Source organism: Protomyctophum bolini, assembly GCF_963924005.1.
Source record: "Protomyctophum bolini genome assembly, chromosome: 15".
NCBI lineage: Eukaryota > Metazoa > Chordata > Actinopteri > Myctophiformes > Myctophidae > Protomyctophum > Protomyctophum bolini.
In genome coordinates, this window is record NC_137876.1 from 9,272,672 (window position 1) to 9,298,690 (window position 26,019).

The 26,019-nt window shown below is 45.2% G+C and overlaps 1 protein-coding gene across 3 annotated transcripts in view; it reads right to left on the minus strand.

Moving 5' to 3' along the window:
- Nucleotides 1-2,226: 2,226 nt before the first annotated feature.
- ift43 (intraflagellar transport 43 homolog (Chlamydomonas)) overlaps nucleotides 2,227-26,019 on the minus strand; it is a 29,530-nt gene continuing 5,737 nt past the window's right edge. Inside the window, exons 3-10 of one of the 3 annotated variants that reach the window (XM_080783836.1) lie at nucleotides 24,118-24,188; nucleotides 21,114-21,149; nucleotides 19,924-19,973; nucleotides 14,752-14,824; nucleotides 13,884-13,959; nucleotides 13,614-13,676; nucleotides 13,087-13,226; nucleotides 2,227-2,283 (exon numbers count right to left, since the gene is read on the minus strand). In XM_080783836.1, coding sequence (XP_080639962.1) covers nucleotides 13,116-13,226; nucleotides 13,614-13,676; nucleotides 13,884-13,959; nucleotides 14,752-14,824; nucleotides 19,924-19,973; nucleotides 21,114-21,149; nucleotides 24,118-24,188 — 480 coding nt within the window. In that variant the 3' untranslated portion in view covers nucleotides 2,227-2,283; nucleotides 13,087-13,115. Of the gene's footprint in view, nucleotides 2,284-12,981; nucleotides 13,227-13,613; nucleotides 13,677-13,883; nucleotides 13,960-14,751; nucleotides 14,825-19,923; nucleotides 19,974-21,113; nucleotides 21,150-24,117; nucleotides 24,189-26,019 lie in introns of those variants that run through there. The other 2 variants (XM_080783835.1, XM_080783837.1) reach the window with 2 other exon arrangements.

Consider the following 26,019-nt stretch of genomic DNA (forward strand, 5'->3'; position numbering starts at 1 on the left):
CGCGGAGAACATGACATCAGCCTGCTAAACGCAACGGGCCGCTCTGGATGCACCGTAGGACTGGAACAGCTTCTCCATTCATAAGGCAGGGCGTGACAGCCACTGATAGATCGCATAGTTTACCGGATGCCCATACCACTGTTCTCTTTGGAAATTTACAATAAATACACGCAATATGATATATACTATGGAACCAGATCAGCTAAAAGCAAAATAAATAAATGAAATTACACCCGGTATATTGTTTTTATGAAACATTGTGCTAAAGTAGACTTTAGACTATATTCAATCAACTATCCAATATTCAGAGTATCACATCTCATGAATATTTATCAGTCAATATTGAGAGTTTTTTTCTTTTAGCCGGCCCACTGTTTGAATACTTTATAAATGCTGGAGTGATGAATGCCGTTGGAGCGCCGTTGAGATTAGCCCAAGAGAATCCCGAGCCTGTTTTGCGTGTGCGGTCCTATTGGCATGTGGTCGCCGTGCCAACCTAATGGGCCCTTGGCACATAGACAGCTATCCATCCCAATCTGGGCTTCAATAATCCAATTGAGGCGACCTGCTTGGCATGAGAGCAGCTCATCTGTCTTTACTGTTCATTAACAGGCCTCGGAGCTCCGCAGCCATTCACATTCCTTTGGATCAGCCCCGAAAGGAAATCCTATCCTGGAGAAAACTGGACCTGTATCTTAACCACTTAAGACCTATATTGTGCTTCACCGACAGATAGCAAAATGTGATGCCAAATGCGATGCTTGGACATCTGCTTTTTCCCCCCTTTTTTTTTACTATTTCATTCAAACCGAATCTACAAATGCCTCCTAAATCGGTTAGTTCTCAAGATTTTAAAAAAATGTTCAAAGTGAGCTTGTAGATCTGCTGCTTTTTTAACAGACGATTATTATTTTCAACAAAAATTGTTGAAAATGCTTTCATTTTTTCGAGGATTTGCCGAAAATAGAGAGGCCAGGGTTAATGTGGTTAGGATGCAGATACTGTACATCATCGCTCCTCTGCGGTGTAAACTCCGGAAATAAACTCCAAGAGATCCAATAAAGTATCAAATACAGTAACTCCAGAAATATCAAATAAAGTATCAAAGATACACATTTCCACAGGTAGCATAAGCGTGCACATTTTATGGACTGTATGTCTAATATCAAAATGCTCCCTTGCTGCAGTTACCACACACACGCGCACACACACACACACACACACACACACACACACTTCTGTCACTGGTGGGGCTTTATGTCGAGCGCCGGAGTGATAATAATGTTTCTAATCTTGTTACATTGCACACAGAATTGTCTCCCATGTTAATGATGGACCAGCCCCCTCCCTGCTCCACTGCGATGCTTACTTTCAATTTGTGTACTGTCATCTCCCCGCCACGCAGCTGAAATTGATGCGCCCTCTCCCTTTTAATTAAATCAAAAACAGTCGGGGGGCCGGGGCAGGTGGGGGTCCTGCGCCCATACAGCCGTCACAATGACTTGGCTGACTTCAAGACTAAACTGAGACCCAGTTAGTCCCTCTTCCCTCAGATGTGAGTGTGTGTGTGTGTGTGTGTGTGTGTGTGTGTGTGTGTGTGTGTGTGTGTGTGTGTGTGTGTGTGTGTGTGTGTGTGTGTGTGTGTGCTTGTATTAATATACTTGTGAGGGCCTTGTGTTTAAATTTAGACTTCAGGTTGGGATTAGGGTTAGGCATTTAGAGGTTAGTACGCCGATTCATGTAGTTGCATGCGGCGTCGCACACCTCTGGCAAAATAGCTGATCTACAAGGTCACAACATTGCAAGCTTGTAGATCTGCAATTTCTCAGCTGTTCTCGGCTATTGCATCCTACGTTTTCGATGTCCTCACAAATATGATAATACAAACGTGTGACTGTGTGTGTGTGTGTGTGTGTGTGTGTGTGCATTCATATTATACAGTACATCTGTCAGACTCCTTGTGCAGTAGACTTGTTCATGGACTTTTGATCACTTGAATGAGCACAAAAAGGGCATCATTCATAAAAGTAAATGATTGTTTCTTTCAACAAATACAAGAGTCCTAAACCTTGAACTTATTTCCTCAACTTTAAACTCAAATTTATTTTTGAATTCCGTGAAAAACCAAGGTCTGCCGTTTTCAATCAATAGCCAATGTACATTTTGGCTGCAGGTTCTGCAGGTAATAATAATAATAAATAATAATAATAATAATAATACCTGAATATCTTGTTCCCAGGACAGGTATAGGCATGGCCCCGAGGTGGAACAGGAGCCCCGAGTCTAAGGAAATGAGAGCATAAAAATTCCCACACATTAGAAGCAGGATAATTGGATTCCTGGTGTCCTGTACGGTGGGCGGCGTGTCTCCTGCAGCAGTGACATTATCAAGGTAACAGAACCTGAAGGCAGGGGAACAGCAGGACGGCCCCGCGCGGCCTGTCCTGATGTTCCACCTCGCTGCCTGCTTGGCTATTCATCCTGTGGACCCTGCAAATGAAATTATAGGAGGAAGAGCAAAGGACATTCTTTGGGAATTAATCCCATTTATGCCTAAACCCACTTCAAAATGTTACAGTGAGGCCCCCTGTTTTAGATGTAAGGTGCATTTACAATTAGACAAGGGGCTGGGGAGGATTGAAAGAAATACAACATTGTGTGTATTTGATCTGTCTTTCGAGTAATTTTTCCAGGGAAAGCCAAGAAACAAGGGAGCCTTTAAGGAGTAAAGAAATAAAAAACCTCAATTAGCTCAATGATATTTTCAGAAGGAAGCTTATTGTGGAGTGGATCTCAGGCATACAATATCTGATTGTAAATGTGTTCTCTATGGAATGTTAAAGTATGTAGTGGATTGCAAACCATACAAATTGTAATTCAAAAGCACACACACACACACACACACACACACACACACACACACACACACACACACACACACACACACACACACACACTCGCTCTCTCGCTCTCTGGCTAGATCAATAGAACCATTTAATAATTTTAGATGATAAATTATGGGCAATTCTATTTTGTTTTTGTTTGTAGGATAGATAATGTCCCTTTAGTTGTAATAATAATACATACAATTCATATATAGGCTATGGCTTCAGAGTACTCAACGTCGCATTACAATGCCTCTGGATAAATGCTGCAAAATTAATTAAAAGTCTCACCCTATAGGCCATCACTGTATGTTTTGTTTCATTTCATTAGTTTTATTTAACTTTATTACTCCAAATCAGTGTAGTAATGCACTATAGTTCACTGTAGTATCTGTGCACCAAAATGTAACAATAAATAAATATCCAGGTGCATATGAGAGAGGGATTAAACAACATAATTGTGATTTTTGGATTATGACACAATAATGAACAATTTTTCCCCTGTCTAAATGAATGTTGAGTTTATTTGAGAGTCAATGGTTTAAGAATAATTGTAAATTATTGGTTGATAAATAAATGTATACATACTGTCTGACCTAGCTAGGTTACTTATATTTTAATAAATAAATAAGTGACAGTATGATAATTTCACTGCAGGCCTTCTATATAACTCTATTACAATATTAGGTTAAAAAAAAATGCCAAATAGCCCAAAACTTAAAAAAAAGAAAAAAGAAATTGCTTTCATTTGAAGTCCATTGTAAACGGTCTAACTGCACTGCATGCTAGTTAATATCACATCACAATATTGTGCAACAAAAGTCTTTGAAAAGCATGGCACCATAAAAGCCCCTGATATCAATAAGTCCCGTCTGTTTAGTTTCACGAGTCCCAACGCTTTGCAGATAAACACTGCCCCCAGGTGGTCAGAGATAATACCATTCAAACACGTTTGATGTGTTTCTAAGGAAGTGGATGTGGACTACATGAATGAGAAGTCTGATATTTATACTCAATCTTTTTTTTAAGGGCCTTTATTATTTAATTATTTTTTTAGTGTTTTACAAATTACCTAATTATTTTACTACATGACTTATCATTGATTAAAACCCTTTCACCCTTTCTACTTAAACAAACTGATGGAAAATTGCAATATTGAATCATGGTCCAATAAGTACACCGTGATATAATGTTTCATTTAAATAATTTGAATATTATATGTGAAAGTGAAATTCTCACAATTTGACATTAAACAGTTTATCACTGCCTGACTGTGAACATTGAACGCAGAGCCACATCTACCTTTTCCCCCCACTAACAATGAAACAAATGAATAAATGAATTCATTCAGGAAAAAGTAGGATTCAGAAATGTCAGAAGTTGACTGTTGCACACGGAAGCAGTAATTGAAGTCTCTGGGGAGATTAAATTGTATAACACTACATCTCGCCGTGGAATCATGGTGTTCAAATAAAATCTGATATTCATGCATGCAGCACACACACACACACACACGCACAGTAAAACCCTCAGTGTTCATTTCTCCATCTGTAACTCTTGAGAGAGTGCACTAATGGAACCGTCTGGTTAAATGAACACTGAGGATTTGACTGTGTGTGTACTGTGCATACACTGTAGCAGTCTATCAGCCACAGAGCTGTTCTGATTACTGGGAGGTCCTTCACTGTCCTCATCAAGAGCTGCACAGACTAGTCAGAGATGAGGGGCCACACACACACGCACAGTCACACACACACACACACACAGTCTCACACACACACACACACACACACACACACACACACACACAGTCTCACACACACACACACACACACACACACACACACACGCACACACACGCACAAAACAAACAAATACAAACGACACATGGACATGTATACACTCTCGGCCTCCGCTGTCATCCACACAAACACAGCTCACACGGCAGGCGTTTCCCCGCCATTATCCCCTCCTCTACCCTAAACACGCAGTTTTAATTTCAAAGCTCTGATTAGCTGATGATTGCATGACAGCCGCCGAGCAGGTTCCCTGTTCGCCCGGCTCCCAGACTGCAACTCAATCACGCCCAATTAGCGGGTCCCCAAACACTCTCTCTTATTAGAGGACTCATAATCGACTCATTGTGTCCTGATTTGGCAAATAAATCACTCTGGAGGCCGCCGACTCCAACCACCCCCGGCCCCCCCCTTACCCCACACTCCCCCGAAACCCGCTCTCTCATTTCCCCCATCTCACTCTTCCTCTCTCAAGCCTAAATTATATTTCGTCACATGCCGGTGTCACCTCCCGAAACAGTCGCATTGAGGATCAGTTCTTTTGGGGGCGAGCGACACCGACGTCAGAAAAAATACAATTTAGGCTTCACTCTCTCTCTCTTTTACTGCCCACTCCCCTTCTTTTTCCCGTCCAGGGGTTCAGTGACAATGTTTTCGGGCGTGCGTTTTCATTGGAGCTGACAGTTTGAGCAACGCCCTGACTCCTTCCCCCCCCCCCCTTCTCTTCCCCCAGAAGAATGAAGAATAATTTAGCGGCTAAGGCAAGGCAGCCAGCAATGCGGGTGTCCTTGTCCTACAAGGTTAAGAATCCATTCCGTCTGAGCAAGAAAGGAGTGAATTAAAATAAATGATGGCTAGATATTTATTGCGAGTTTGTAGATGAAGCTAAGTCACTCCAGTGGACCAGCGGGCCCTGGGCTGCCAGTGGGTTTAGCGTAGACGGGTGACCTCCCTATACCTCTCCCCGCCTAACGGGGGAATAACACTCAATGTCACATTACTCCTCTCCTTTTGATATATTTATTTATATCCCTATATATAATATTTATTTATTTATATATATATATGAATGCATGTGTTGGGGACGTTGGGGCAAAACGTCAAATGAGACAGCGGGACATATGAAATTATCTAGTGGTGGATGCTAAAAATATTTGTAATTTGATTGAATGAGGGGGAAATGTTTGAGAAATGTGAGCAGTGCTGGTACAAGTTGACCTAGACGAGGAGATCCTGAATGACCGAGGACAGGGAGGACGTCCAAAGACACAAAGTCATCCAGTGAGTCCTTGAGTCCGGAGACAGGAAAGTCAGAACGACCTGCTTCAGCCAGAACGCTTTGCATTGGGCCAAGGAGATCCAGGAAGCAGGTGGAGGAGACAACACTGATTGACGGTTTGAGGCACTATTAGATTAGATAGACTGTAAATAATAACGCCACCATTGCAGAGATGCCAGATGAGAGCTTTGTCAGCCTGAGCGGACCAGTGATCACAGCAAAACGTAGAAGAACCAGCGATCACAGACAGCAGACTAGTGGAACCAGCAATCACAGACAGCAGACCAGTGGAACCAGCGATCACAGACATCAGACCAGTGGAACCAGCGATTACAGCGAGCAGACCAGTGGAACCAGCTATCACAGACAGCAGACCAGTGGAACCAGCAATCACAGACAGCAGACCAGTGGAACCAGCTATCACAGGCAGCAGACCAGTGGAACCAGCGACCACAGACATCAGACCAGTGGAACCAGCGATCACAGACAGCAGACCAGTGGAACCAGCGATCACAGACAGCTGACCAGTGGAACCAGCGATCACAGACAGCAGACCAGTGGAACCAGCGGTCACAGACAGCAGACCAGTGGAACCAGTGGTCACAGACAGCAGACCAGTGGAACCAGCGACCACAGACAGCAGACCAGTGGAACCAGCGATCACAGAGGACCAGTGGAAACAGTAGTTGCTTGAGATGCTCCATCAGCAGCATCCCATTTGCAGACAATTGGACTCGAGTCATAGTGACTCGACTCGAGTCTGACTCTAGTCGCATATTTGACGACTTGCGACTCGACTCGGACTTTGAATGTAAAGACTTGCGACTCGACTCGGACTTGGAAGGTAAAAGACCAACGAGACTTGAGACTTGACTCCGACTTGCTAGCCAATGACTCCCGACTCGACTCGACTCGAGACAAGATGACTTGTGACTTGTTTTGTTTCCGAGCATATGGTATTTGAATACAGCGTCGGTGTGCAGCGCAACTCCACTCGCACACTAAGGCAAATCCTTTATTTTCACCACACAGCTGCAGTAGATTGAAAAGTTGCTTCCTACCTTTGAGTTAGTGTTGCTGAAAGACACCCAGATCCAATTGTATATTCCATATTTCCATATGTACTAACTAAGTGTGAAGTTGTGTCTGTAAACTAGTGTCAACACGCGCACAGTGACAGTTGTGAGCATGCGCAGATTGCACTGCCTCTGCTCCAGCGTACAGGGACAAAACGGCCATTAGGGGGAGCCATAGTACAGTGAAATACAGTGGGGAATATCTATTGATTCATTGATTGAATACTTTATTGGCAGAAATGTAATCGGTATAGGGTACAGTCAAACACTGATCAAAAAGGGATCACTGAAAAAAGTCCTTGCTGTCTTGTTTCCATTCGGTCCTGGGTAATCAATTCATAATCATGACAAGTCACATGACAAATAACAAAATTCAAATTCTAGACTTGACACAACCTTGTGACTCGACTTGTGACTCGGCTTGACTTGCCCACAACAGAAAGACTTGGGACTCGACTTGGACTTGGGACCAAATGACTTGGGACTCGGACCGGAGCGACTTGAACAATTGTCTGCCCATTTGTGACAGCTTCCGCCATCGAAGGAGTTTGGCCCACTAGCTTTTCAGAGGTGGTCTGGAGTTAACCTCTGGAACTTAAAGACATACAGAGTTCATTTTCTTCCGTCACATCTATCCATGTATATTTATAACTATCTTTCTTCAATGACAAAACTAAAATTGTGCACACAGCTGAATCTTCTTACCTCCCCACATCATTCCTAGGGCTGTGTGTGTGCGTGTGCATGAGCGTGCGTACATGCGCGCACACGCGCGTGTGTGTGTGGAGTGGTCATTAGTCTCTGTTTATGGTGGAGTGAGTCTGGCCAGCTGGCATGTGATGTGTGATGCGACACGCTGTGTTCTACCACTGTGAGACCCCCATGGCAGAGTCACGCAGGCCCCGGCACTCCCCCTCAACCCCCCTCTACCCCAGGCGGGCCGCCGAGACCACCGCGAGCCCTCGGCAGATGGAGCCTCCGGCTCCTGCCTTCTCCTCCGCGGGGCAAGGAGGTGGTGGAGCCGGAGGGTGGATGTGGGAGCGGCCTGCAGGCCCCCATCATCACAGATGCCAGAAGAAGCCGGAGAATCGTATAGCGGAGCCCCTGCTGGGCAGGTGCTGCGCTGCAGCAGGTGTGATCTCAGCCCCTCAATCCCCTCTGTCAGCACCTCATTGGTGGAGTGCACGCGCCCACTTCCTGTGTCCCCCCCCCCCCTTCTCATTCACACACTTTAGAGGTGCAACGGGGGGGCTTACATCTCGGTCCTCCCTCCCTCCTCGCTCCATCTTTTCACCCTCTCCTGCAGCCATCCATTTCCTGACCCATCCACCGCTTTAGCACTGAACAACAAACTACTAAGAGGTTGCTGATAGAGGTGCAATCGCCGCCTCGTGCCTCTTCGTCTCGTAAGAAAACCCAAAATATAAAGTACCCAAGTTCAAAGTACAACGGCCGTCGAAGTGTTGAATGTTGCCGTCCCTCGGAGGGCAAACGGCCGGAGTTGTGTTGACTCAGGCGTTTTCCTCCATTGGCCACGGCGATAAGCTCCCCGGGCTGACCTCACCACTGCCAAGGGCTGCGGGGGCGGGGAGGGGCACACAACTGCTCTCCCATCAGCCCTTACTTTATCGCCGGCGGCTACAAGACAAAGAGGTTCTGCTGCACACATGGCTGCAGCCAGCGTCCTGCGTGATGGAGAGAGTTTATGACGGTGGCGGGGGGGGGGCGCGGGGGTTGGCGCTGCTGCGGCCGAACGGCCCACCTTGACCTGTCCCTGCTCATAAGGCTTCGGTGATCCCTGTCCCCTCACCCACCCAGCCCCCTCCCCTACTCCCCCCCAGCCCTCCCAGTGCCCCGGCCACTCCAGCCACCACTGAGTTATTATCATAATTTCCCAGAGAGGCGTCGGAGGGCCTCCACAACGAGAGAGTCGCCCGTGTTTTACAGAATGTTTTGTGTTTTATTGCCTTTAAGTCACTCGTAGGCCAGCGGAGAGCACCCACAATGATAAGAAAACCACTCATGTGAAAAATGAAGGGCCTCGCACGCAGGACTGAGAGGTGAAGAGAGGAAATAATAAAATACATGACAAATGTGGAGCCCGACTGTATTTCACGTTCAAAACCCCCGTCTTGCCTCCCGTCCCCCGCGTGCGCCAAAAACATACGATGAGAAAGAAAGGAGGGAATAATAATATTAATAATGAATTCAGCCTCAATCTCATTGTTACAAAAAGAACAGGGCTTTTGTTTTCTTCTTAAAAGAAAAAAAATCTCCTTCTCTGGTCCTCTGACAACATGACGGCTGGACCATGCCCCTGGGCATTCCAAGCTGCCACTGTCCCCGTCACTTCATGTTCTGGCCCACCTGGGGTAAACAAGAAAGGACTTAGGAGCAACAGAATATTTGCAAGAGTAGGAAAAATGGCCCAGACAAAACTGAAAATACTTTTTCAGCCCATCAAACTTTGCATGGGCCTTAAATGTACCACTGTCATTGTCTATCTGGGAGCAAATAGTCATTCCTAGACACACAAAGATCCCCTGGGGTCTTTAAGGTGCAGTGTAGTAATCTAAAGGAAAATAAAACATCCGTTTAATCGACTTCTTTCAAAGGCAAATGCCCTTTTGATCAAAAAATGATATTGATCTGGTGCTCTCAGTTCTGTGGCGAGGACTTCTCCTTTAAACTTGAAATATCATGGAGTCTTTGTTGCAAATCAATACTGGGTCTAAACAACCGTTTTTTTTGTTGGTTTCAAAGGACACGGAATCCATTAGAATATGGTTGCATTTGCATTCATGGCTATACAACCAGAATTCAAATTGACCATGTATACACCTATATACTCTGAAATCAACGTGTAAAACATAATACTTTAATAAAAAAAAGGTTATTTGAGAGCGCAGATCAATGGTCTGCAGTACTGCGAGTCCTGGCCATGTTCATGGCACCTGAGTGCTGCCCTGTTGGCCTGCTCAGCGACAGAGCCTGTGACAGGCGCGTGGCCCCTGGTGGAATGAGCCGCTCCTAATATCCCGTGAGATTTGCCGTGTCTGTCCTCACCCCTTACTCTGTGACTGAGGGGCCCCGGCACGGGGGCCCCCAGCTATCTCCACATCTCCCCATTTTCTTAACGCTTTAATTACACATCAGCATATTGCTTTTGGGCCATATGGAAGGCAGATATTGAGACCAGATAAGATGTATAAACTTCTGTCAACGCCACGGCATATTAGGCGGAGTTGGAAGCATATTATCGCTATTCTACGCGCTTCCAATTAGCGCCCTGTATCAAAATACATTAGAGCCAGAAGCCCCGACAACCAGAAGGAAAAAACATTTTTAAGGAGGCCTGGGTCAGTTTTTTTTATTAAAATTGTATTACTTCCCCCGCTTGTTTTCTTTGCCACAAAATGAAAAGTCATTTCCACTAAGGGATCCAATAAAAACACAGATAAAGGGCCCCTTTAAACTCCACGGTCTGAGAACTGCCTGTGCTCAGCTGGCCTGACGGTTTTTACAGTTGAACTTCAATAGAGAAAACGCTGCTTTAAAAATAGCCAATGTAGAGTCACACGAGAAAGCCTCGTTTCCTAAATAAATAAAAAGGTCTCAGAAGTCATTCCGCCACACATGTAGCAACAGCGTCTATCCTATTATCAAATCAAAAGTACTTTGTTGGAACGTCTTGCCATTATCATTATGATTTTGAACAAACTATCACGTTCTACAGGAATGCATAGTCGTAATCTAGATTTTACGGCAGTAATGGCGCCATTTTGTTAATAGAAAAATGTCAGTGAACAAATGACACCGTCAACACTGGGTGAGGCCTGTATACTCATCAGGAAAGCATCTGTGTCATTTTAGATTTTAGTGTTGGCTATTCGAAAAATAGCAGATATACAAGCTCACAGCGCTTCACTTTGTGTGTGCCAGCTACTGCAAGCTATCAATCTGCTATTTCTGAACATTTAGAAAATCTGGGGATCCCTGGCACAAAACATTTTCAAATGGGACTCTTCTCTACAAAGATGGGACATCTTAAATCAATTTGGGGGTCCTTGGTACGAAAACGTTTGAGAACTACTAATTCTAGAAGGCATTTATAGAACAAGAACGAGTGTGGCCTCAGACTCGTCTCACCTCGCGGTGACACCGTGTTCTTCTGCAGCCCGTCGCCACAAGGACCTCTAGGTACAAGACTGTCGTTCTCACTTGGAATAACGTATATGTTACAGTTGGTTTGACGTGATTAAATTCACTGCACCCAGACGCCGAGAGGTCATCCTGAGCCCCGTGCGCTGCTGCTGCATCAGGAGATACAAGCAGAGAGACGGGCAGGGTACGAAGGAGGAGGATGCAGGGGGAAGAGAGACCGAGGGAGGAGGAGGAGGATGAGAGAGATGGAGGAGAGAGAGGTCACTTTGAGAAGCTGGATGCAGACACATGCCAAACAGAGTCTCTGGAACCTCTTTCCTCTCTCCCTCTCTAATCCCCTCTATGATCTATCGCCGGCGTGGCCAATAAGCCGAGCCCGGCCGCAGACCCGTGATCGCCGGGCCTTAATCTGAGCCCCTCGGCCCGCTTGCCGTCCGCCTCAGACGGCGGCGGCCCGGTGCCAGCGAAGGAGTGGCAGGCTCAGCCATTCTCCACAGAGACAGCTAGAGGTTGTCTCTACATGGATGGGCACTTCGCGGCTCGGCGGGGGTGGGAGGAAGGGGCAATGCGGCAGCTGCTCGGGGCATATGGGCAGAATTCATTAAGGCCGGTTAAATAAGCCAATTGTGGGGGACTGTTAAAAAAAAAAGAAAAAATAAGTGTTTGTATGTGTGATAGAGAGACGAAGCGAGCCCACACTGCGTTTTGAGTGTCTGGCTTCAAATATGTCATCACACTACAGACAGATTATTATACGCACGAATATCCTTTGTGACAAGTTCGTCCTGAGGTATACGCTCATCCCATCCCAGTGTGTTTGTGATGGCCAGTAATTGAGCTGTTAGATGCATGGATCGTATGTCCTTGAGGATTTCGGTGTGCATCCCCCGAACGTCTTGAGACCACCCTGTGCCTCAGAAATAAACCTAATCACAGTCTGTAAATGTTACACCTGTTTCACTAATAGGCCCGGCCCGACTTCAGAGGCGCGCATTTATATTCACACACATGTGCCAAAGACAATGCTGAATGCTGATACAGATACACAGTAGCCGCATGTGTGTTAAACTCGTAGTATAACCACCAGGAGACTGGCAATAACACATTCAATATTTAAGGGTGGTGTGTGTATGAGCCAATCAGGATAGATTTTTAAACGGGACAACATCCTGGACCTAGTGAGGCGCAAGAGTTCTATGGTGTCTTGGTTCCAGCCATATATAGGTAAGAAGAAGCTGTTGATTTAAGTTTGACGAGCAGACACCTGCCACCGGCGGCCATCTTAGTCCAGACGTAGATCCATACCTCCTTATCCAGTAAAAAAAAAAAAAGAAGCATAATGTATGCTAATCCCTCAGGTGTCAATAGGAACCCTGTTCAATGCATTTGAGATAATAGAGAAGTAGGGGCTGCTTCTATCAAAGAGCTGCAAGATAAAGTCAATGGCAGAGTCAATAACAATAAGGTTGTAGGCTTTAATGAGGAATGTTAATTTGAACACAATCAAGTGGATTTCAGCTTAGCTGATTATCAACCTTGGACTTGTATGAGGGGGTTGATAGTGCCAGCTGTACAGGAAGGGCATTTGTATCTGTCAGCTCATTCCAGAGTGGTTCTTAAGACAAAAGTCAGTTTGCCTTTCGGCTGTTTAAGTTAAAGAAATAACAGGTGAAACTGAACTGAATGCCCACACAGGATGACAAACAACAGAGGCAGGGCGGAAGAACGCAACGCCAATACGTATTTTTAGTTTTTTTAAAAGCAATAAATAATTGTTGTTTTTTTTGTACAAAATATAAACTCTGAATACAAAAACACCATGAAGCTGGCGAAGGTAAACGTGAAGGTTGGCCGGCCGTAGGTGTGCAACCAGCAAGGAGACGTACCCGAGGTCCCGGCCCGGGCCGCGCCCCGCTCACGTGCCGGGCAAAGTGGCCTGCTCCTCGTTCTCTCCTTGATCCCATTCCGTCAGCAGCTCCGAGGACACCTCGGTAAACAGATGATCCCAGTCCCAACACACATCCTCCTAGAGAGACACAGAGAGAGACAGACAGAGACAGACAGAGAGAGTTACTCAATGACATCCTCAGTGTCAATTTATCCATTAGTAACTTTCCATTTGGTTGCATTTGTATACTCTCAGAGTCGAGAGGGAGAGAAAGCAAGATAGAGAGAGAGAGAGCAGACAATGGAAGAAAGTAGCGCAAGAGGGGGAGAGAGAGAGAGAGAGAGAGAGAGAGAGAGAGAGAGAGAGAGCAGAAGGAGGTGGGAAGGAGCAGAGGGTGTTAATGTACACATCATAAATCTTGATTACCTGGGAGGCAGAGTGGCGACCTCCCCAGGTGCTCTAGAAACAGCTGGACAGGCCCCTCTCTGGGAGCACACAAGCTATATTTACTAAGAACCCACTCACCTCCCTCACCTCCTGCTCCGGTGCTAAAACCTTGGTGAGGAGCCTCAAGTCAATCTCTCCGTCCTAAAGGAAGATCACAATAGAATCTACTTAGCTTGCACAAACACGGGTCTGAAACGGTGTGAGTGTGAGTGTTTTTGCGTGTGTGAGTGTGAGAGAGTGAGAGAGAAAGAGAGGGGGGTACTGGCTATAACCCAAATAGAACACCTTCAGGTGAAAAGGGGTTAGAAGGTTTTTACAGAGACAGGAAAACTAGAGAATTTGACTTACCAATGTTTGAAAGGCAGAGTAGGACTTCAGGTCATTGTCCAAATCTCTGTAGGTCATTACTCGATTCACCTGGATGCTAAAGGGTGAGGACAGAGGAAGTTGAGGAACTACAACTCAAACTCAACTACTGATGCAATAAAACCCAGTTCTGAGCAACGTTCTGAGCCTCTGTAAGTATGTACGACATGCCGCGGGAAATAGCAATAACTAAACAACAAGTCGACAGTGGTACTGCACTGCTTGCAGGTTGCACGTGAAGCAGGACAGCGAAAAGTGACTCTGGAGAAGTTTGAACTCGGTGCTAAACAAAGCACCGAGACTTCATTAAAGACCAGGGTGAGGGGGAGAGATGGGTGCCAAGTGGTAACCGCCTCAAATTGAAACCCAGCTGCTTATCTGCGGGTTGGAATTAAGAGGGGGGCTCTCAAAGTGGCCAGGGCCTAGTAGTGCATGCCAGTCCTACTTACTGCACATTACACGCTACATTGCCCCCGCAATGAGTTCAATGTGGATATTATCTCGCACAGAGAGCGAGCCCCTGCCTAATAACCTCCAGCGCTGTCATAGCCTTGCTACATAGCCGACACATGTCGTGGTGTCTCTCACTGCCCTGTAAATCAAAGGGCCCCTGTTAGTAAGAGCGCCACTAACGCGGCCGCATAAATCACACCCTACTGTTATTACTGCCCAAAGTGCCAAGATACTTTGCAATGCCACCAGTGGAGGACAGGTAACAAGTCAAAAGTCAACACTGGAAGAAGAAAACTCCTCAACTTGTGTCCCTCATCTAAGCACACGGGAGGCAGGTGGGTCTTGGGTCTTTGGCCGGTGGTGTGTACAACACTGAGATGTGTGAAGGGTCCTGTACCTGGGAGGGGCTGCGATTTGCATGGTTAAGTCTTCCTCCTGTATTTCATCAAGGTCCGGAATCACCGGGATGTCTGGAATACATACACACACACACACACACACACACACACACACACACACACACAATCACATTAATATCATCCAACCCCACACTTAATTTAACTCAGAGAGTGTACGAATGTGGTTTCATTTCTACAGTATCCGAGCTACAAATGGATAAATTAACAGGATTCTACGGTGTATCACAGGTGGACTGCTGAATTCTGTATTAAGACACCGGAAAAATTTGCTGATCAATCGGGCAAATGACAGCACCACAACTTAAAAATGAATAAATCAAAGGAAATCTGCCATGCTTGCTAGTTAGAGGGGTGTGTGTGTGTGTGTGTGTGTGTGTGTGTGTTTGTGTGTGCGACTGCGTGCACACACACACACACACACACACACACACACACACACACACACACACAGGCAACTTGATTCGTCGCCTCCCGCTCTCACTCTGTCACAATAGCCATGCGGCCATGAATATTCAGGAGGCGAGGCGGCAGATCTTCCTGCTGGGAAAGGGGTGCTGGCCAGGGGCTCCCCAGAAAGCACCCCCCGCTACTCGAGCATTTGGGCCCTGTCAGCGGCGGCCACCCCCAGGACCCGCGGTGGCCAGTGGGCCGACCTCCGTGTCCACGCTGCCACTCTGACTGGGGCGGCGTCCAGCCATGTGCAAGAGTATTTGCTTGCGGGCCCATCTGTGTGGGGTCGGAAGTCACAGTGCGGCCTGGCAGGGGCTGCGGTGCCAGGAGCCGCCAGCCCGCTGCTCAAACAGTGGGAACCCGCTTTAATTGGCAAAACGCAACAGGACAGAGGATGGCTCTGCTACCAAGAAGGACAGGGCAAACTTTAGCACCATATTTCAGATGGACTTTTGTTGAGGCAGGGAGATACCGAGCCATATCTGGCAACTGCATGATAATTAGCTGTGTAGCAAGTAATGCATTACTCTTAATGGATTACTTGCTACACAGCTTTAGATAGTCAAATGTTTGGATAGTGTAATAAGAAGCTGCTCTTCTTTATTCTACTTAATTTTTATGCTTTATTTGTAGTGTTGAGACGGCAGAGAGACGAGACGTCCGAGACAAGACGGGGGTTGGATTCCCAGCTTTATTGTTTCCTAATCAGTAAACCTCAAAACTGAAATTAATTAAATGAATAAGTAAAGTTTATAGCTAGTAGTGATGACATGAAATTGATAACAAGTGACATCACAGTTGTCCTCGGGGGGGGGGGGGGGGGGGTAGACTTTTGTCATTACATTTGTTTCCTGAACAGAAGCTTTGTTTGAATGGAGCAGAGAAATGTAATTGTACATCCTTATTAACTCCTCTGCTGACTGGTGACATGAGAGAGAAAAAAGATGAGAGGTGGGGAGGGCTCAGGGAGAGAGAGGTGAAGAGGAGAGGCTGGGGGGATTGAGAGAGAGAGAGAGAGAGAGAGAGGGAGAAAGAGAGAGAGAGAGAGAGAGAGAGAGAGAGAGAGAGAGAGAGAGAGAGAGAGAGAGAGAGAGAGAAAGAGAGAGAGGCATCAGGAGGAGGTTTGTCAGTAATCTCTAAACACAGTGCTGAGCCCTGAGGAGGAAGTCAATAGAGGAGTTAAATAGAGGTGAGGAGCTGAGAGTCCACATCTGATGTGAGGAAATATCTTGGCATCTGTGTCACAATTCCTTCAAAATATAACTGCTGGAAATAAGCCAGAGTTGTAGAAATATCGGCATTGATGGCTCCTCACCCTCAGCACTCTCTCCGTATAAAACATACAAACTGTACTGTGGCAATAAACGGAATCGAGTTAAAATTCTAAAATCCTGATGGACGCAGGCTTGTGAGGCAATCTGGGCAGATAGAAAGACCTGTCAACTGACCTCGGATGTCAACAAGACCTCATCCTCCGTTGTTGATCACTTATTCCTTTCTCTCTCTCTCTTTTAATTAAGCAGAATTAAAAATGCCACACTCGTTTAGCCGCTGACAAGATTCATCTGCGTTTGTGATATCCAAATAAATGTGGGCGCGGGCCGCGGGGTATTTCATATTCATGAGGGCCCCGGTGACACTTTGTCCCCTCATTTACAAAGCACAGCGTTCAGCAGAATCTGTCCCCTCTGGACCCCCAATCAAATTTAATGGTCCTAGTGCAATGACATCAAAAGCCTGGCTGTCCAGCTCTTTGCAAATAGCTTCCTGGGTTGTCTTCTACCTCCCCGCTCTCCCCCCCCCCCCCCCGCCCCCAACACACACACACACACACACACACACACACACACTTCAGCCAATAATGCACTATCAACACAATTCCATGAGAGTTCAAAGTGAGGCGGCAAGGCATATGTTCTCTATATGCAAACTCTATTATTAAGAAGGGAGGGGGGAAAAGGAACAACATTTTTAAATGAGCTTCAAATTCAACCTATTACCAGAGGTCAATGGGGGGCCCGGTATCGCCTGCAAACAAGCTGGTGTTTTTTTCTCTGACACAAAGGGCAACTCCATCAGAAGGAGCTGTCTCTTTGCAGCGGGCTGGTGTGTTTATATGCTTGATTGTTATACTGCGTCGTATGACGGAGTCGCTCGCCGAGAATAGACGATCTACAAGCTCACAGCACGTCGCATCACCGACGTACAACCAGGTATGAATCGGGGCTTTACCCCACCACATTGACTTGCTTCCCTGTACCTTGGTACATCTATCAAGGTTGCTTTGTCTGGCTGCGAGCGGCCGAGGCGTATCCTTATTACCCGCTAGCGTCCGGTTTCCTCGCTGAAGCATGTAAATATCAAAAGGGGATAATTTGCCCGCGAATGTAGACATGCTCCCGGCAGGCACCGCAACGCAGTCAGCGACTTTGGAGACCAGGAGGACACTTCTATAATCTAAGCGGGGGGCCCGGTCAAATGATTACCTAGGCACGAGAGATCCATTTGAAAGGCTTATGGGACAATATTCAACAGATCACTGGCTGAGAGAAAGAGAGAGAGACATGAAACAGATGAGTGTGTTTGTGATAGTGGTGCTATTTTAAGTGACAGGAGGCGGCAGGCGGGTGGGTGGGTGGGTGGTTGGGGGGAGGGGGTTGCCTATGGGGTGATGGGACCCGGGGATTGGGCTAGCCTTCTCCCTCTCTCCTCGTTGCCAGTGGACATAAGGGATAAAGGTAGGGGGACATAATCAAGATCGCAGGGGCTATCTCACTAACCCTCAGCACTGTAATTTCCAATGCCCCTGCCTCCGGCTCTGTATTAAGAGGTCTCCCTCCACAGAGTAATAATCTTTCCAGCGGCATTTACTGAGAGAAAACTATACCGCTAGGGTCTTCACTCAACTGCCAGTGCAAAAAGGGGGAAAAAAGGCATAATTAAGATGCAAACATTACTACTATGGAAAACATGTCTGTGTGGGCTGTCCTATATGCTGCTCATAGCAGTACACACAAAGGGCAATAAAGGCATTTTTATCGCAAATTCAATTTTTCTAAACTGTTTTTAGATTTATTTATTTTATATTTTGGTCCTCAGAGTCAGGACAAGGCTCATCATCAACTTACCAGGCAAAAGGTAGTTGTGAAAAGTGGTGAACTGTAATCAAGGACTTTGTATTTTAATAATTCGAGTTAGTTGAAGAATCGACTCCTCACTGGCAGGTGAGGCAGTAGGGTATAGCAGGGGCAACATAGAAATGTATGATAAATGTAGGGATAAATTAATTTGCATGACTAACTAAATTGGGACAAAACTAAAATTGGTAAAGAAATAATCGGCTACTCTAAATTATAAACAAATACAATTAATAAAAGAAGAATTACAATATACCCAAATATAATGTTGACATTGAACCACATGCAATTACATTCTTTAAGTTATAAGAAACTGTATTACACTGCTTTTTTACCCTTAATTATTATTTCACTGATGTGATTATTATGGTAAAAAGTTAAAATTGTAGGTACCGGAGCCATTAATGTCAAGACATTCATGGCATAATTGACTACTAGATAGTTAAGGCCTTTGAGATGTTAAAACACTTAACAATTTTTGTTCTCTCGGCTTTCAAGAACAAACGACATGGTCTTTCTTTGAATTAGAACAAAAAACGCTTTGCTACCGAGCCATTGCTATTGTATAAATGTATAAATTCTTTAATAATCAGAACTGAGGTGGGGTGCGCTAACAGGGCCTCTGCTCTCCTGTCTTTGCTAAGGCAATTTCACCCTTATTTCCCCTGCTGCTTTGCTCTGAAAAATAGAACAATTATCCTAGGCAGCGTTTTGTTGAAACCCCCCACCTACCCTATCCTGACATTGTTTGTGATGTGGAGAGTCGGGCCCTGAGGTGACACCAGTCAGAACGGCAGTGTTCCCACTGGATCTGGGCTGCATGGCACCTTCCTCTGCGGCACTGTGTGTGTGAGAGAGAGAGTGTGTGTGTGTGTGTGTGTGTGTGTGTGTGTGTGTGTGTGTGTGTGTGTGTGTGTGTGTGTGTGTGTGTGTGTGTGTGTTGCTCTGGGGGAGGGGGGGTACTTAACCCATTAAGACCCGAGGTCGATTCTACAAATGCCTTCTAATAGTTCTCACACATTCAATATATTCTTTTAAAAACTTCAACAGTAGCAAATGTACGAGCTCGCAGCATCTGCTATATTTGAATAGCCAACGTATTAAAAACTAAAATGACAGATGCGTTCCCGGTTAGAACGCTGCCACACTTCAGCCAATGAATAAGAGCAGGGATTTAACTGAATACTCAAGGTGTGCTAGTACGGACGTCGTGTGACTTGAGTGAGTGTAGGAGATTACCAATGATCCCCACAGCCGCGGCCCTAACCTTATCAAATGAACATATTCACTTGTCACTTTCATCCAGAGGGGCCCGTGTGGCATGCCGCACTTTAAGGGGGTGTCTAAGCACTAGGTGGTCAAAGCGGTTCTGACAGATGATTCCCCCTACTTGAACCCAGATGAAAATGTGTTGTGGGGTGCCAGAGCAAAGTGATGATCCGACTGCCTGCTTATCTGCTCTACTTCCAGTGGATGAATGCACTGGGGATGGGGAGGCATCGGAGGGCTCCACTTTGCCCAGCGAGGAAGAGACACAACGGGGGACCGCGAGGGTGCTCTCACCTCCTTCATCATCCGAGCCCTGGGGAGTCGTTTGTGGTTGCAGGCGCTGGCTGTAGGAACAGGAAGTGCGAGAGCATGAATTATTAAATGCTTTCAAAAAAGGCGACCTAATAGTGAGGTCATCGCAGCGAGCCAGACTTTGGAGCCAGGCTCCTTTGATTTTGTCTTCTCTCTCTCTGGGATGACAGGAGGCTGGTTCTGTCTGCTATACTGGCTGACTGGCGTTACACTCCACACGCCACCCTCTGATTCTGTGTTTGGAACGGCGTTGACAAGCCTGAAACAACTGAAATCTGTTTCTGAGATTCTTTTGAAGGGCAGCAGCAGCCTCTCTTTCACATGAAGTCGGTGTCTCGGCATTCAAACCCCAGGTTCCAACCGATGATGAGTGAAACAGATGTTCACAGCCCCCTACTTCGCTGAGGGACCCGATGATGCTTACTGCTATGGAAAGCATAGCCAATGCATCTTCCTATGGAACAAATGTGTCACAGGGGTCTCCCTGGATTGATTACTTTCTCTTCTGTGTTTGTCACAGATGTCCATTCTATACATTTATTTCCTGTCCTCTACTTGCCTTGCCTCGTGGCATTGTCTATTCTAGTCCTACAAGAACAAACTGCGATAAAATTGATGACTAAATTATTTTCGCTCCTATGCCACCAAAATGTGGAAAGCCCTACCAACAGTCATTAAGACATGTGAATCCCTTGACTCCTTCAAAACCGCTCTCAAAGGGCACCTACGGACGGCTGCAATTCGAAACTGGCCCCCGTAAAATCTGAATCCCCCCCCACCCCCTCTTTCCCCTCACTGTAGATGTTTCTTTTCCTTTTTTGCTTCTTTTATGATGAATTCCTGTTCTGTTCTTTGACTATATAGAAGTGTCTATTTGTACGTCTATAAATGTTTTGATGAATTGAACATGGTGGACCCTCTTGTAAACAAGTTAACAGTCTTTGTATTGAGTTTGTGCTTGAAATGTACAGTAATTCTGCAAACTGTTAATAAATATTTCAATCAATCAATGACAACTGTTACGCAGTTTCTACTGCTCTCCGTTTACACAAACATACAAACATTTAAAGTGATCCACTTTTTCTTACTACTCCTTGGATGAAACCATCACTTAAATGAAATTGAATTGCCATTTAATTCGATCAGTACTGTCAACAAAAAGGTGAACTTACTCTTCTAGATCCTCAGTGGCAGGTCTTCTTGAAGATCTAGGTGGAGAACACAAATATTAACCAACTATACAGTTAATTAATTTGCCTATATACGTTGGAACGACATGCCACACTGAAATATAGGATACTTGATCTGAGCACCTTTTTTAATAATCGGTCTTAACCCATTCTGACCTGAGATCAGATTCATACGAGGTTTCCACTGGACACACACTGGTCTGATTAACCCATTCTGACCTGAGATCAGATTCTAAAAAATGTCAGTCGTTCTTCGATTTTTCAAAAATAGCAGACCTACAAGCTCGTAGCGCGCCACCGAGTGGCGCGCTACGAGCTTGTAGGTCTGCTATTTTTCAATAGCTAAAGCATAACATGATGCCAACACCAAAATGGGTGCCCGGTCAGAATGGGTTAATAAACACAGCATAGATATGACTAATATATGTATAAATGGTAATCCTGTTACAGTACATAAGGTGTAGTGGTGGTTGCCATTTAGGCAGATGTCTACCTGCTTTCCTAGACACGTTGTAGCACTTTTCTTAGCACACCATGTTTACTTGCCTGCTTACACCGTTGTTGGTTGACTGTGGCCTTACTGGCCTACTCAGAATTTGCACTTTGTCGCTCTGGACAACTGCTTAAATTGTAGGTTGTGTTTAAATTGTATCTTCTGACTGTGTACTACTGTCTCAACCTCATCTCCTGCAGACGTGTCTGCATTTACCAAACCCAGACGGGTTCATGCTCAATCACACAATAATGCAATCTTCAATGCAATATTTTCACTTCTCAAAAGATATGTTTAGAACACGCAAATGACGCAATTCTACGATTACCATTTCATGACCTAAAAAGAAAGAAAAGAAAGAAAAAGGTAATGCATAACTTCAGAATTATTGTTATTATGGAGCACTAACCATGTGATTTTAGCTTAAATACTTTGAAAGCTCACAACACAGCTAGTAGATTGGCCATTTTTGAGAGAGAGAGAGAGAGAGAGAGAGAGAGAGAATGGAATGAAAATTTCATTGAAAGTTTTAGAAAATAGGGCTTGAGTCGTTGTCTTAGGGTGTCTATGTATAATTGAAAATAGTTTTAGAAAGAGTTTCTTTGAGAATGGCAGCTTTTTGCTGTTCTTTACTGCACAACACTCTTGCTTGCTCTCCTGGTTGAGTAGTGCCCCCTACTGGTTTTGAAAGCAATTTATTTTCAGTCTCCCTCTTCTGTCCTCCATAGTCATATTAGAAAACAGATCTATTAAGGAACAGTAGAGGTGCCCATCATTTAGAATACATACATTTGTTTTGTGGGGATATGAAGGCTCTACAGTCTACAGCCCCATGTCAGCACACAATAATTAAGTAACAGAGATTATATTAATCATAAAACATCACAGTGATACCAATAGGCAACTATCTATTCCTTAAACTTAAAGCCTTGATTTGAGAAGTATCAATTCAAAACCCACACTAGTAATCACCATAATGTTCTTAAATACCGGTACTACAGTTCAATTTCCTTAGATCACCCCCCCGGATAGTTACACAATGAAATAAAAGGTAACACCATAGTGACTGGTTTATTCTTATTTCTTTTGTTACAATACAGAGTCGCGTAACAAAAATAAACACATGATGAGAAAAATGATCTCAATTTTTCCGAGCAGTCAGCAGTGGAAGTACAGTTCAGTGAGAGTACAGTTCAGTGAGAGCAGCCAGGGGCTGAGACGCCTATACCTGGCTGCCCTTGGACAATGTCCTGTCTGGGGGGGGGGAGCAGGGGGGTGGCGACACTTATAAGACACATTACAGGTCCCTTGATTAAGACTCATGTAAGGCAAAGCGATAGACATGGTAAAACTGTCTGGAAAAAGTTGTTAGGGATAAAATATATTGTGACAACCCGGCTTCAAAGGTTCATCAATAAACTGACAGATCATTTAGTGTCAATTAGGAGTGATAGATCGACAAATCCCGGGATTTCTGCGCTGGGATTAGTAGGAGGAGGGCGGCGGTGATTGAGCATGAGGGGTGACATTGAAGGGAAAAGTCCTTGCCGGTTCCAGGGGGGACCATTACTTACTTTGTTTCACAGAGGATCAATGCACGTGCAAAACCCCCTTTACACCTCCCGTATTCCAATCTCTCCAAGACCAAGAATCAAGCCAGGGGGGGGGGGGCGGGGTTGCAGGGAAGCTATGCCACTGACCTTCCGTGAAAGAAGAAAGACCTATTGAGTTTGCTGTTCTCCTTACTTGCACTAACGGTGCGGAAAACCACGCAAATAAGCCCAATTGACTCGGCCCGTTCACTTCAATGTATGACTTTATCGCACCTCAGTCTGCGCTTGAGGGTGGAGGCACACAGCGGTGGATGGAAGGCAAGACACAGAGAATCAGTTCCACTACCCGATTACACTATAGCCTCCGTGGTAGTTTGCAGTATTTGAGGCAAGTGCATGGCTCATATTTCATATTCCGCTTGGGAAGAGAGCATTCATCACACACATTCCATCTGTTTCACATATTCTGTGCATTCTACATGTTGTGCTTCCCTTGTAAAGAGCAGACAGCGGTGGTAAAGGGGGGTGATTAAGTAGCTTGAACCCGCGTGATAAAGTGGCTGGCTGACTAACAGTGCCCTCCTGTGGCTGACGCATTAACCATGTCAATTACCGCCCCGCTCACAGATGAAGACGAATGGTGAGTGGCCCGCTCAGACAGGCTTCCTCTAACCTTGTTGATTCACAGCCCGAGTGCCAAATATGCACTGATAAATAAGCTCATTCGACAGCATGAGAGTTCATTAATAACGCATAACACAAGAGCGCAGTTCCCGATTCTGACCACGTGTACTGGAGGGCCCGTGTGAACCAGGGTGCGACCACGGTATAGACAGAGGAAGATGAGGAGAGAGCCTCATACTGGAGGGGCCCATGTGAACCAGGGTGCGACCACGGTATAGACAGAGGAAGATGAGGAGAGAGAGAGCCTCATACTCACTTGGCAGAGCCTGTACCCGAGCTTTCCTCGGCCCAGCCTCCCTGTCGTCTGGCTGGTTTAGGAGGGGGGCCCTGGAAAGAGAGATGGCTTTAATAACAACCAAAATGTGTCGTGGCTCTCAGGCCTAGATAGCAAACCAAAATAGAGCATGCTCTCTACAGTATGTAGCGTATGGCCTTTACAATTTAGGCATTTAGCAGACGCTCTTAATCCAGAGCGATTAACAGTAAGCAAGAACAAAACATGGTAATACATCATCAAATACATAAAAGAATAGTCATCAAGAATCCTAAGCAAGCTAAGACCTAACAATGGAATGTCTATATAATGAAACTACCGGTATGCGTATACACTGTTCCAACACTATCAAAGCCCTTCTGTGTTGAACTATTCCAAACATCTACATGCATTTTAGGAAAGTGTAGAGAAACAAAAAACATCAAAACTGTCAACGCCACCATGGCGATTAAGCGGAAGGCACTTCTAGAACAAAAGCAGACCCAGGGCCTGGAAACTTAACCCATTTTGGGCGGGAACCCCTGTTTGTGTTAGCATTATGTTATGCTTTAGCTATTTTTGAAAAGTCGTGAAAATGTGGCACAAAACTTTTAATATATATTTCAGAGCGAACATTTTTAACTAAAATGTGGCTTCTGGGGGGTCCCTGGAAGTTGGAACTACATATTTTGAGATGGGGGTCCATGGCCCAATAGTGATACTTCTGGGGGTCCTTGACATTAAAAAGGTTGAGCACCACTGGGGTTTTTCAGAAAAATGTTTTTTAATTGACCTCAGTCCAAAATGGGTTAAAGGATGACTTCACCCATTTCCAACCCATATTCATATAATTGGTCCTCCTAATTAATGCCCATGAAAATAAAATAAATTAAATTAAATTCTACTCGGTCTGTGTCATACAAGAGCTTTGGTCAAACCCGCCCACCAGTGATATCATCATTAGGCTTTTCTTTTTTTTAACTAGATAAAAAAAATCCATTATAGCATAACTTTCCAGGAATAGAAGGCCTGCCGTTTCTATTACTGTAGCTTGGATTTCCCATCGATGATGTCACTAGTAGGCAGGTTTCTGAACTGTCCACAGCGCTCTTATTATAGTCAGCCTTAGTGACGATAGATGGATAGATAGGTTGAAAATTGTCTTTAGCGGCAAGTCCTTAAAAGATGAACATTACACATTACACTTCAAGGCCCTCCACAAAGGTATAGGCCAGTCTTATTGTAACCCCTGTTCTCGCCCCCTATACGCCTAATCATAATAACTGGACCAAAACACATTGTTACAAGCAAACAATACACAGCATAGCTCACATAACCCATTCTGGCCGGGAACCCATTTTGGTGTTAGCACCATGTTATGCTTTAGCTATTGAAAAATAGCAGATCTACAAGCTCATAGCGCGCCACCGAGTGGCGCGCTACGAGCTTGTAGGTCTGCTATTTTTGAAAAATCGAAGAACGACTGACATTTTTTAGAATCTGATCTCAGGTCAGAATGGGTTCATCAGACCAGTGTGTGTCCAGTGGAAACCTCGTATGAATCTGATCTCAGGTCAGAATGGGATAAACAACACAGGAGACATGTACGTGCATGCAACACAGACGAGTCGTCTCTACGTGGGCCATTGTTTTGTTTATTGTGGTTTTCAATGCTGTCCAATAATGTGAAAGCATGAACATATGGAGCAGAGTGTGGGAACTGCCATAATAAAGAACGGCCGGGGGCTGCAAGTCTGACCTAAAATAGCTTCACAGGAGGGGGAAAAAAATAAATGACCCTCTCCCTCTCATTCTTTGATTCTGAAAATAGTACTGAAAATAGTCAATTGAGTTTGGATCTCAATCCTGAGACCGGGACCCTGAGAGCAGCACTTGAATGAATGA